Here is a 13,609-nt window from a genome sequence, read left to right as displayed (position 1 = left end):
AAACTGACTTTGCTATAAGCTAAGTGCAACTATTTAATTTTTGGAAGCCTGATGTAACTATTTCAAAACTCGTTATGATTTTAAGTGTTTATGTCTGCTCAATACAAAAATGCAATGCAAAAAAACCAAACAATTACTTAATGGATGATCAATGTAATGGAACAGTATGAGAAACAATGCATGTGCTCTTAAAGGAATTAAGACATGAAGATTTACCACCAGCAAATTTAAAAGAAAGATCTTCCTCAGGATTGATTTACAGTCAAACCTTAAAAATCTTATACAGTAGGATGTTTAACATCACAATTGATACTATATTTAAAGTTGCCAGCTTTTCCTTTCAGAAACCTTTCTTCAAGCATTTTCTGTTATTAAAAGCTTTGATGCAAATTTAATCAATGAAGTCTCTAGTGGGGAGCTTTTTTTTTGGTCAAAATTTTAGGGAATGAATTTAAATAGATGTTTGGATTTCAAGACAAAATTGTCATTCATAGCACTTGAATTAACAGTGGTTTATTTCTTGAGGGAGGGAAGGGGGGGGAAGGAGAGGAGGTTGATAGTTCTATTAGCCTTTATAAAGGCTAACTGCTTTTCCTAGAATGCAAGTATTTCATTTTTACATGTCCCACCAGCATATGGCAAAAACTCAACTTTTTTTTAAGCATACAGACTTTTTGAATAACCAGTGGCTGAATTTTATCCACCACTGAACTCCTCTATTTGAAAAATGTGGTTACAACTCATATACCCTGGTGCAATGGCCTTTAAAAGCAGCTCAGTTTCACCCCATCTAGTCACGGACACCAAGGAGACATTATCGATTGTGTTGGATACTGAGAAAACAAGGCCATTTGACTTGTGTTAACTATACCTTTACTGCCAAAATAAGTTTTAAAATGTGAATTTAGAGCTCATGGGATGTGCCAAATTGTCATGACTGAAAAGCTGAAATCCTCTATTCGCAAGCGGTGCAACACAGGCAGCACTATCAAACTTATACAGATCACTGCCAACATTCCGACATTCTTTAAGGGTACAAGTCCTAGTGTCCATCCAATCCCTGGCATTCCAAGAGGGCCTTTGGGATGAAGCGTTTTATACGGAGAGATGTCTGCTCAGAGATGGACCAAATGGTACCAATCCATTTTATGCAGGCTAAAAAGCCCTCAGATATTTACTAACCTGGAGCAGATTGAAATCTGGAGATAAGTGTAGCTATATCCTTTACCAAACTCATGGATGACACTTCATATTTTAGTCTTATTTCTACAGTACTTTCATTGACTGTTTTTGGTATTCAGTTACAGACATTCATTCACATTTTACTTACTTTCTGTTAATGGAATGGAGATGATGACACCATTTCCTGTCCCCACCCACAAACGATTACAAGACACCATAAGAGCTGTGATTCTCACAAATGAGAACCCTAGTTTTCCAGTACCTAAAACAAAACAAACGCTTTAGTAAAAATTCTGGGCACCAATAATAATCATCTGTATTTCTAGGGAGCTCAGAGCATTTTATAACTTCAACATCCACATGAGATGAGGGGAATGTCCCCATTTTACATAGAACCAAGGCATAATGGTTGTGTCCAAAGTCGCACTGAATCTAGAGAGGGAACTCATGTGGGCCAATTTCCAGGCCTGTGCTCTAGTCTAATCTTGATTTTGTAAGGAATAAAATACTATACTGATAAGCAGTTAATTTTAAACAATGTCATGATTTTTTAATGCTGCACGTTACAGTAAAATGCTTCTGGGCTTACAAGGCAAAGGCAATGACCTACCCAAAACAAGGAGTTTAACTTAAAGACAAGTTCAAAGACCTCTGACACCGTATTTTTCCTGGCTAGCTAAAAAACAATACTATTTTGGGGGGGGGGGTGATAAAACAGAAGTAAATCTCAAAGATTAATATTAATTAGAGCTATCTGGGGAAAAAAAATGGTAGCAAAAATCAGAAAACAGGTATTCAGTTTTATGAGATGCAAATTATCTGAAGTTTTGCCTCAGTATTCTCCCCCATAAGTACATGACAACTTTTCTAGGCAACCTACAGCCTCCTCCCACATTTACAGGCTGCAAAATCTCAGGGGCTTCATATACTTCTTCCCACTACCATCTTGTCTTCCTAAATAGTTCTAAATTCCTAATGGTTGTCCGCAGTGTCCTTAAGATCAGGAGATTGAACCAAAAGGACCACGATTCTCTATAGTCAGTATCAGACTGTTTGACTAGTGACAGTAGAATCAGATGTGTTGGGGAAGTTAAATTCTATGCCACCATAGGCTTTTGATGTCTTGTTTTAAGTTTCTTCTTTGGTTGAGACAAGCTCCATGGTAGATAAAAGGAGATTCAAGTAACAGGAATGAAAAAAACACTATGGTTAATTTTATTCAACAGCAACTTACCTAGCATTTTGCTTACATAGGGTTCAATGTCCACATCTTGTAGATGCTGATATGTGTGTGCGTGATAGAGTCGGAGCGTGGAATCCAAACGAATAGAGACCCACACCCCATCACCCACCCAGGCAAGCTGTCTCACTTGGCTCTCTTTCCTTGGGTGTGCATCAAACGATTTCTATGGAAGATTGTACTTTGAATTAGATTGATCATGAAAAAGACAAGATAATCTCTCTTCTCAGCCAGATCTTATAAATATTGGTAACTTTTCCGACAAGCTACTAACCTTGCCCGAGTATGTTTTGTCAAGGCTTGGCATAGTGTCTCGCAACATACATCTCTACAGTCATTTGCTACTGCATCCCCATTTATGAGCCATTATGATCTACCAACCTTTCTCGGTAGAGAGAGAGAGAGAGAGAGAGAGAGAGAGAGAGAGAGAGAGAGAGCGAGCGAGCACGCGAGACAGAGAGATCAAAAATATATTTATATTTTTGTAATTAGGTTCGCTGATACAGTTTGAGACATTTGCCTAAAAATTATCTGGCTCTTTCCACTGCTATCTTGTCCTCTTGTGTACAATTAAATCAAGGGTAGGCAACCTATGGCATGCGAGCTGATTTTCAGTGGCACTCACACTGCCCGGGTCGGCGGCGGGGGGCTCTGCATTTTAATTTAATTTTAAATGAACATTCTTAAACATTTTAAAAACCTTATTTACTTTACATACAACAATAGTTTAGTTATATATCACAGACTTATAGAAAGAGACCTTCTAAAAACGTTCATGTATTACTGGCACACGAAACCTTAAATTAGAGTGAATAAATGAAGACTCGGCACACCAATTCTGAAAGGCTGCCGATCCCTAAATTAAATAAACATAACATACCAAATAATCCTGGAGCTACAAGATGCATGCCAAACCGCAACAATAAGCATTCAGATGAGGCTGCATCAATTCCTTCTGCTCTTCACTTCCTTTTCCCATATATTGCCTAATAGATTGCAAGATGCTCTGAGCAAGGATCTTGGCCAAGATTTCCAGAGTGATTAGTGATTTTCAGAGCCCAACTTGAGACACTTTAAAGAAACCTGGTTTTCCAGAGGTGCTGAGCGCTCAGCCTCTAAAAATCAAGATCCTTTAGTGTGGTCTCAGGTTAGGCACCCAAAAACTAAAGCACCTAAAATCCCTAGTCACCTATGCTGGCTATTTCTTGTATATGAAACATGCCATGTACATGTAGGGCACTGCAGAAACAGCAGCTTAGACCTCTAGGTAAATTTTAAAATTTGCTTGAACTGGATGCCAAACGCCCTCCTAATACTACAAGTTAAAAAAAAATCCATTCCCTAGAAATACAAGTATGGAAAGCCAAATCCTAGAAGAGGCTCCGTGGAAGACCACAAAACGCAGTATATTGTGCACTCCCCCTCTAGGCACCGCAGAAGCTGGTTGGTTACCAGGTTTTATTTCATAGGATCTGTTCAGGGAGAGGAGGGGTTGATGCACAGATTCCACAAAAACTGATGTATTAATTTCAATCACTTTTAAAAACAGATGTGGGATAAGTTTTATACTCAAAGCAAAAAAAGCTGCTTTTTTAAAACCACAATGTGAAATATTAACGTTGAATTTTAGAAGATATTTGACTAATTTCTCTCCAAAAAGATAATGTGTTAATGATGGCTTGTTTCCGTGCTGATGAAAAATGTCTTCTCAGGATCCATGAAAAAAATTGGGTGTGGGAGGAGGGTGTTTAGACAAAAAGACAATGGCAAAAAAATTAATTATAATTTAACTAAAGACTGTTTTAACTTGCCTCTATTTTCATGGCCTTTGGTTGAACAACATAGATTTTGTTCCTGTAGCCACACCAGACTTTATCATGTACAACAGTCATGCATCGGATGGAGTGATGAGGTCGGCCCAGGTCTAAGAGGTGATAGTTTGTCAAGTCCCACTGACCATCTTCAAAACAAACAGGAATAATTCAGAGGTTAATTTGCATGCATATTTGCTTTTAAAATGCTACATCTCTACTTTTAGAAGAGTAAAAACGAGGAATCCTTGTGGCATCTTAGAGACTAACAAATTTGGGCATAAGCTTTTGTGGGCTAAAACCCACTTCATCTGAAACCTTTTAGAAGAGTGTTATTCATATTAAGTTATGATAGACACTATTTGAAAAGTCAATTCAAATTCAGAGTTATACTTTCCATTAAACTGAAACAATTAAGTGTGGGACTGTTATTGTCTAAGGAAATAAGTGCAATTTTTGTTCTTACAGAATGTGATGTTTGTAGATAGTGACTCAGTCAAAGCATGCCAAAGCATTTTAAAAAGCAGTTACATACTGCTAAATGCATTGCTTGGATAGGCATATAACAGGTACAATGAGCACCAGCCTACACATAGCACAGAATATTAGCTGTTTGAGTATGGAAATGCTGGCCAGTGCACTAAGGTTATCCCCTATGTTCTCTAAAGTGTGTTATGACATCTTTAAATGCTGCCTACTATCTGTGTGCTTTTTTTTTTTTTTTTTTTTTTTTTTTTAAAATAGCACATACGACATCACTCACCATTAACTGGAGTTCTCCTCTAGGTTAATCGCCTCCAAAGATCATCATTCTTTGACATATACCTGAGATCCTTCAAGGACCCTGTAGCCATTGGAATTTTAGGTATCTAAAGCGAGAGTATCAGTATCAAGCCAGTTGAGCCTTTCCCTGTATTTGCGTCAGTGCTGCATGCCTGCTTAATTCTGTTAGAAGCTGATCACAAAGATCCGAAGTGCCACAAGGAAGACAGCAAATAAGCAAGGAACCTGTGGTGATGATCCAACAGGAGAATTCCAATTACTGGTAAGTAACACCCCCTTCTCTCCTATTTGAGATCTCCCATACCGAACCTTACTCAGAAGATTGAGAAACAGTGCCTGTCCAGGAATGGTAGGGCTGAGAATATTGAATACAGATTTTCAGAAACAATATTATTAGAAAGACGTTAATGATGGCAGCCACGACCAACTACTAATGCTCACAAAGAGGCAGGGGTATATTGTGTATCTTGTAGACATGACTAATGGGCAGAATAACCTAAAATCTGTTCTGCTTTGATAATTAAGTAGCTTGTGCTACATAGCTTGTATATAGAGACTTCCCCAGCTCTCCCATCTTCTGCCCAAAATATGAATGAGTTTTTAACAACAAACCAGAAGGACAGTGGATTGGTTTCTGTAGAATTCAGAGTAAGCCCTCACTTTCCTCAAATGCCATTAATAAGAACAATGTTTTTTTTATGGAAAAATAATTGATGGGACGAGACTTTTCTGGCCAACATAATAGTCAGAAAAAAGAAAGGAAAAAAAAAAAGAAGGCTATCCTCCTAGAAGCAAGTCTCACAAATACTCAAAGAGCCTGGAAGACTAAACTAAAGTTGTATGGAGGATCTAAATCAATGTGAACGTTTTAAGGAAAAGAGTGGAGAACAAGAGGAAAAACCTGATCCCACCAAGGGCCTGCAACTAAAAATAGACCTCTATGACAGACAGACCAGTTATGAATTGTTATGGAGATTACTTACAGCTCTGGATTATGTATCTGAAACCTCTGCAGCAATGCTAAATTTAGAGAGGAAGATGCAAGCTTGATGAAGTGAGACTGGATAATAAAAAGCTTCCAGAAATTCATGAGACAAGGACAACTTCCAGTTAGAAGACTTCCGATTCCTTTGATTTCAAAGGGAAATATATTAACTCCCAGAGTGTATTTTTTAGTGCTTCTATCGTGCAAAGGTCTTCTGAACTGATGGATGGTTTCTACCATTTGAAGTTAACAGAAAGGTCTTGCAGAACAAGTCAGAATGTTGGCCTTTACATGGCTAAGGATTCAAGGCAGAAAATATATAACAACGTTCAAAAAGCCTTAACTTTGGACACAAGTGGCAGTAAAAAACTGTCCTATATTTATGACCTGATATCAGCATTGGCATAAGACAGAAATAAGCAATCTCACTGCTCAGAGGTGGGAAGAAGTGTGACAACATAAAATACGGATTTTGACAAGAACTAGATTCAGCTACACAGTGTGGCCAGGATCAATAGATAAGCAAGGTTTAATATATACAGTTCTCAAAAGTATAGCGGGGGCCTAAATATGACAAACCCTGTTTTCAAGTAAGGGCATTAAGCATTCTATGACAAACAAGTCTCCGAAGACCAGCCTCAACACCACAATACCCAACTAAAGGAAAAACAAACCAAGCTAATGTTAAGTTTATCTTTTAAAAGAAAGCAGAACTTGAACTAGAGACAGGCATGAGTGAAACCAACATGGAGTTCAGATGACCCAGCTGACTGAAAAAATCTGTACTGAAAGGGTGCGTAACAATGATGGAGATACAGGCAGGGGGTCGACTGGCTTAATGCATGCGCTTTACTTACTGTACCTATAATTCAAAATTTCAATTACTCCACAGTCCTGGAGGCAGCTCAGAAGAACTTCAGAGTGAGGATCCATGGTGGTGATTCCAAGTAGGAGAACTTCTTGGCTATCTACTAGAAAGAAAGGGAGAACAGGGGAATTCCTAATTACTGTAAAATAAGTTGGCCTGAACATATCTAATGCTACACTTCATCAACCAAAATGCTAACAAATTAGTTTGACAAGATACACAAAACATTAAAGAGACTGGAAATGCTTGTTGTATTAACACTGTTTGCAAAAATCAGATAATTCAGTGCATTCATTTTCAAAGTAAAATGATGCATTTTATTTACTCAGTTTCTATCATGAAACATCTCTGTACGGTCACTGATTCTGTTTAAGATCGTTCAGCAGAATGCTTACCAACTCCTCTGTGAAATATGGCTAATGTTCCATCAGCTAGTGCAACTAACACTATTCCTTTTACATGTCTGGGAAAAGAAAGGAGGCAAAAGTATCTCATTAGTGTTTAATTCGTATTATCAATATAAAAATCTAAATAGGACATTTTACAGTAAATATAATTTTACAGTTCAGCATAATTTTACAAATGAAATTCTCATTTGCTCCTAAATATACAGTTCTCTGATTTTTAGAAAATGGTTGATTGAACCGAAGGGGCTGTAATACGCACAGGCTGAAAACAGAAAACTGATAGTAATACATTAGCTAAATAAGTATGTAGGACGCATCTCTAGGAAAATTATAGTTTCCTCTTTATACGAGTCCCCAAAACCTGGAAATACCCTTGATATTTCAGTATCCATAAAATCCCCTTTATTTCCCTGCTCCTCACTATGCTGACTTAACCCACCTCTCCATCTTCCCCAAAAGAATAAAGAAATTTAGCTTTTTAACTACTGTCTCAATGAACTCAGAGTGGAAATCTACATAATCTATAATAACGATTTACTTTAAACTAGCAAAATTTACAAAACATTATTTCAGGCAACTTACACAATACTGAGAATAGAATCTTTAAGTTTAATGGCATGAATACATTTCCTCCACTGGGCCACTGAAGAATGAACATACAAGCTGCAAGGACATAATCGGGATGAATTAAAACATGAATACTTCAACACCATGTTAATGTCTCAGAGATAATACAATAATTTTAATCAATTTTGTCCAGAGTAAAGCTTTAACTAGGAGAAAAAAATATTATCTCACTGATAACTGCAGCATTGCTACAGCTAACCCACTGGCTGCCCAAAACATTACTAAACATCCATCCACAGAGTCTGTAACTGGGATAGTAAATGTTCCTAGTGATCTGATATTCAGCACTACACAATCCTCAGATAGTACCATATTTCTTTCAATAAAAAAAAGCCTTTTCTAGAGAGACATGTCAGAGATAACGGTTTAATTTTGTTTTGAAAAAGATATATTTGTTAAACTCCTACAATATATACTACAGTATATTATACTACAGAATGATACATTCCCTATGTTCTATAATGCCAAGACACTATAAGGCACACTGAAAGGTACTTCTGCAGCTTTGGTTCAGAATTTTCTTCCTTGCTTTCTTATTTAATTTAGTAGTTTTATAATTAGCATTTTCTTACCATCCATTCTGTGCTCCAAGCCACATTGTAGGTAAAAGGCTGCTCATTTTCTGTGCTTCTTCTCTCACTAGATCTTGCTCATTTGGCAATTCTACCACATCTTTACACAAGTCTGACTCACTACTGAGAAAAAACGGTAAAATGATAAAAAATAGTCAGAACAAATGCACACAGACTGCTCAGACTACAACCCAGATACCAAGTTCAAAGCTGTTAAATGTTTAAATATCCAGTGTATTAGAAGTATATCTAAAGCAGAGTAAGAATCCCATTAAGTATAGCAACTATACAAATGAAATGAACACCTTTTTAGAGTCAATTATTTCATGACGATATCTACCTCTTACAAGGAATGAGAAATTGCATTCAGCCCCATTATTCTGCTCCCATACATACACACACCAGGCGGAACCATACATGTGAATAGCTGAAGGCCTTGAAAAATCTCAGAAATGTTCCCACTTTTTTTTATTACATTTATTAATGACTCCTACATTCAAGTTTTCCCTCAACCGTCACAGCTACTGCACAGCAGTTGGCTGGACTGAGAAAGAGGCTCTTCACATTTGAAGAGCCAAGTGACAGACATGAATAATAGAGCAAGTGTGATACCAATGAGTACACCAGGTGCTGACCACCAGCAAGCTTGCTGAAATGGTGGGTTGAAAGGAACAAATCGTTAAAACACAGGATTAACAAACTCCCTTTTGGAGGTACCTGCGCAGAAAACGTAATGAACTTACATTGAAACTACTCTTCATTCTCACTCAAGATGACTTTAGAGAAAGTGGTGCAAGACATTCTGCATAACGATTGTGTAAAGCTTAATCTGCAAACACACCTTGAAACCCTTCAGTTATATAGTGCCTTCCAAATGAAGGCCTCAAGTGTTTTACAAATATCTGAACCTGTGTCTCAATAGTACTCTAAAATGGTATATTTATGAATTTTAATGGTGTGGACATTGACCACGTACCTAGGCTGGTATACTGGGGAACCCTCTGTGGTATTCTGCACCCCCAAAGGGTCTGTGAAGACATGCTCTGTATACACTCCAGTTTGGGCTGAATCAGCTAAATCTTCTCCTGACCCAGCACTGACTTCTGTCGCCTCCGTTGCTTCCTCTGCTGTTGGAACATTTTCATCCACCACATGACTTTCAGCTGCAGTTTCTATGAAACAAATATTTCAGTTAAAAATGAACTTGACACCACTCTGTATAGACACCGTGGCAAGTGCATGGGCAAATGACTATTAATTCTTTGCCTTCTATTTCCCTATGTGATAGGCTATTCCTTCAGCTTCCACTGAATAGCCCATATGAAATAGGAAAGGGTATGTAATTGAAGGACATGAAAAGACAGCTTTTGACTGAACGCACGCTCTCTCCAGGTTTCTCTCAACCCATCTCTCCTCTTATTTTATTTCTCTATCTGAGGTACTTAATGCTATCCCTATTGCCATCTGAACACTTCGCAGCCTTTGGGACATTTAGTCTGCCACCCCTATGAGATAGGGAACTAATACTATTACCATTTTACAGATGGAGAACTGAGGCAAAGAGAGACTACTTGACTTCTTGTGGCAGAGCACATCTCCAGAGGCTGAAGTTAGCATCCTCCTCTTCCTTCAGTGCAGGTCTATTCAATTTGTGTTGATGCTGTTGATAACTTACCCTGTATTCCCACTTAAAACTCTAAACATACATGGATGAATATTTTCATACCTGGCTGTTTATCTGTCACAGATGAGGCACCATTAGCATTTTGCGTTATGAGAGATCCTGTAATACCCTCTGCAGTACAACCAACCACTGTGATTCCTCCTAATAGGCTATCAGTTTCTGCTGAGCTGTTGCTGGTCATACTTCCACACAAAGAGGTCCTGTCCACCTGATTGGAGTCTGTTTCTTGTGACCCTTCCTCTCCTACAGGATAATCTGTTTCTCTAGCCCCTGAAAGGCAGATTAAGCTTCATGTAATTTCTTGGATACAGTGTAAAAGTGCATAATCAAGCAATAAGATCCAAGTTAGACAATAAAAGATATTTACAGTCTACAGATCCTGAGAGTCACATGAGTAGAACATCCTATAAAACCTGCTTTAATGACATAACATGAAAAGGCATCTTAAACCATCCTTTAAATTAAAAGTGGACAAAGTGATTTAAAGAAGCGCTGCACGCTTGTACCTTGTACATCAGGTTTCTGTTTGAGCAAAACTTTGCAGCCAGGTTAAAAGTAGAAACGGATGCTGATAACACGGGGAAAATGCTAACAGACTCATCTAATTCTGTTTGTTCTGATTTAAATTTATGCATATAATAGCTCATTTCCAGAGATAAGAATGTTGCTTTTGTTTTGTATGATACATTGCTTGAAATTAGGGAGAGGGATAGCTCAGTGGTTTGACCATTGTTCTGCTAAACCCAGGGTTGTGAGTTCAATCCTTGAGGGGGCCATTTAGGGGTCTGGAGCAAAAACTGGGGATTGGTCCTGCTTTGAGCAGGGGGTTGGACTAGATCTCCTGAGGTCCCTTCCAACCCTGATATTCTATGATTCTATGAATTAATGCCAAAATACACATCATTCAAGACAATCCCAATAGTAAGAATCATCATATGCAGGCTAATTCAAGAAGCAGTTCCAACAGAGCAAGTTCATCTTCCTGTGACTTTCAAGGTCTACACAACTCCATTCCTCTACTTGCCTTTCTACAGTCTCCAGCGCATTCTGTTCTTCCCAGAATCTCATGTCTAAACACACCCTCCCTTCATCTCCACATGTGCATCTTCATACCTTGCTTCCAGGCTATCACTTGATTTTACTGTGCTACACTGGCACTCTCACTCAAATCTCCACCTCAAAGGAACTTTCTTTTTCAAAGCCTACTAGCACAAACCCTCCACTGGTGGCTAATTTTTAATAGATTTTTATAAATGAGTTAACAGGATGCACACAAAAGCAACCAACCTCACCTCCTGAAGTATAGCATCCATCTAGTTTTCTATACCCTCCCTACACACCTATTGTCTCTTAATTGGATCTTTGGTTAAATGCTAAAAGATAAAGCTCCTTGGGGAGGGAGCTCATAGTCTCTTATAAAAGGTATCATACATCTCTATGGGCTCAATAATTATTATAAAATTAGAACCATACTTAGAATGTGGAGATCTATGGAATATTCCTACTACTGAAGAGACTATTTACCTCTAAACTGGAGTATTGGAGGACAGCGGGCCAGATTATTGGTCCTATTAAGTCACATTCCTGAATTGGTGTTTTAAGGGCTCTCTAACTTATGATAATGGCCAATTCCAGGATCAGAGGTGGTAGAAAATTGGTACAGGACTGACGTAAGATTAAACCCAGTTTCCCCTCAGCTATGTTGTTTGCTATGCTGTCAGCTACAGTATTTTTATCAAGATGATTAATCTCAGAACTTGTATCCTTTTAGCTTGTTGTGTCTAAAATATTCTGGCTCTAATTTTCTGAGATGAACACTCACCACTCCAAGGGAAGTCAACTGGCACCAAGGACAGGCTGATTCTCTTACCTGGAATGCTAGCAATACAAAGAACGTGAGAATTGCAAACAATAAAATTGTCTAGGATATTTCCCGGCTGGTTAGCATCAACAATGATCACTTTTGTAGCAGAGTGTGTGCTAGTACAGATCCAAACTAGACTGGATAATTCTTCCTGATGTTTCAGCTGCTTCTGCTGCTCCTGCAAGAGCAAAAACAAACCAACCAACAGCGGATGTACTAATATACTAGAAGGGGGCAGGTGGCATCAGTTTTAAAGTTATATACCCATATAGTATGTAAAACTCATACTGGACAGCTAGGCATACGTTTAATACGATTACAAAACAAAAGGAAAGTGTACTTGGACTTCCTTTCCTGGATGCACCAGGAAGGTATAAAACTTACGTTCCATACATGAGTAAATGAAAAGTAATGGAACTATACAGAGAACTGTAAGTTTTAACTAGTGACTAATCTAAGACAGGTGGTGCCAGAAGAAGAGTTATTTACATTTCTGCAAGCTCTCAGTATTGCCAACTTCAAGTGTTTAATAATCGTTGAGCCAGGCCCCAAAGCATCATGAGATTCAGTTGAAAAATCATGAGAATTTTAAAAAGTAAGTTGACTTTTCTTTGCTTTCTACTTTGAGGAAATCTTCATGTTTTACTTGCACTCATTCAGGATAGAAACTTTTTTTTAAAATGAAAAGATTCTTGTGCAATCTCTTGATTTCAGAAGCTGGAACTTTAATACACAAAAAAGGTGGACACGATAGAATCGTGAAAGTTGGCAATGCTGGTATCTATCTCAAGTAACTACACAGATTGTGTACAAATATTTAGCTATTTATTTAGATTTACCTCAGAGCCTGTAAACATCAGACAAAACGTGATTTCAGTAAGTGGATTCAATACAAAGCCTCAGGTTTTTTTGTGTTGATCATCATTTCAATTCTACCTGAGAACTTGCTTATCCTTTGCTGAATAGGGGAACTGAATACCAATTAAGTATTATTTAAGGTAATGTTTAAATATGCTCTTAAATATTCAAGATTATATAACAGAACTGATCTTACCTTGAGTTCCTGGTCTAGTCTGTCTAAGCTACTCTGAGATCCTGTTCGGTGCTTGTTCCCATTGGCATCCGAACCTGCTACATCATTGTAGAATACACTGGCACCCACCACAGAGCCTCCATCTCTCGTCTTCCCTCCTGATAAGTTCACCCCAACAGCACACCAAAGCTTGAAAGAGAAGAATTTGAGCCTTTCACTTGCAACACACTTGGCTTTTTTGGCTTATAAAAGTAAGAAAGGAACTAACTATGTAGGATACAACAGTGCAAGAAAATACCAGCACATGGTTAAGAATGCAAGTTGATTTTAGGGGAGTCTACTACAATTTTTTTACAGTACAATTTATGGAAGACATAGCAGCAGAGAAAATGAATCCATTATTCTTAAGAAGGCAATTTTTAGAAAGAGCATGAGTGTAACGTTGCATAAGTATGATTCTGCTGCAGTGTGCATTCTGTATCACACATTTGCTTTAGACACCCAGCTTAATTACCTAAACAGGTAAGAAAAGTCATTCAATATTTTAGGTTTC

At 38.0% G+C, this 13,609-nt stretch overlaps 1 protein-coding gene across 20 annotated transcripts in view; it reads right to left on the bottom strand.

Moving 5' to 3' along the window:
• Positions 1–13,609, bottom strand: part of SPAG9 (sperm associated antigen 9) — a 101,400-nt gene that overhangs the window by 13,406 nt on the left and 74,385 nt on the right. For 12 of the 20 annotated variants that reach the window (XM_043497590.1, XM_043497593.1, XM_038370567.2 and 9 more), the window contains 10 exons: positions 13,078–13,245; positions 12,030–12,201; positions 10,202–10,429; positions 9,452–9,647; positions 8,476–8,598; positions 7,859–7,939; positions 7,265–7,332; positions 4,234–4,382; positions 2,417–2,588; positions 1,331–1,444 (listed from right to left, as the gene is read on the bottom strand). In XM_043497590.1, coding sequence (XP_043353525.1) covers positions 1,331–1,444; positions 2,417–2,588; positions 4,234–4,382; positions 7,265–7,332; positions 7,859–7,939; positions 8,476–8,598; positions 9,452–9,647; positions 10,202–10,429; positions 12,030–12,201; positions 13,078–13,245 — 1,471 coding nt within the window. The remainder of the gene's footprint in view (positions 1–1,330; positions 1,445–2,416; positions 2,589–4,233; positions 4,383–7,264; positions 7,333–7,858; positions 7,940–8,475; positions 8,599–9,451; positions 9,648–10,201; positions 10,430–12,029; positions 12,202–13,077; positions 13,246–13,609) is intronic. The other 8 variants (XM_043497591.1, XM_043497594.1, XM_043497592.1 and 5 more) reach the window with 1 other exon arrangement.

The sequence above is a fragment of the Dermochelys coriacea genome, chromosome 14, assembly GCF_009764565.3.
Source record: "Dermochelys coriacea isolate rDerCor1 chromosome 14, rDerCor1.pri.v4, whole genome shotgun sequence".
In the NCBI taxonomy this organism is placed as follows: Eukaryota; Metazoa; Chordata; order Testudines; family Dermochelyidae; genus Dermochelys; species Dermochelys coriacea.
The sequence above is the reverse complement of the archived record's forward strand: the minus strand, read 5'-3'. Positions and strand labels throughout refer to the sequence as shown.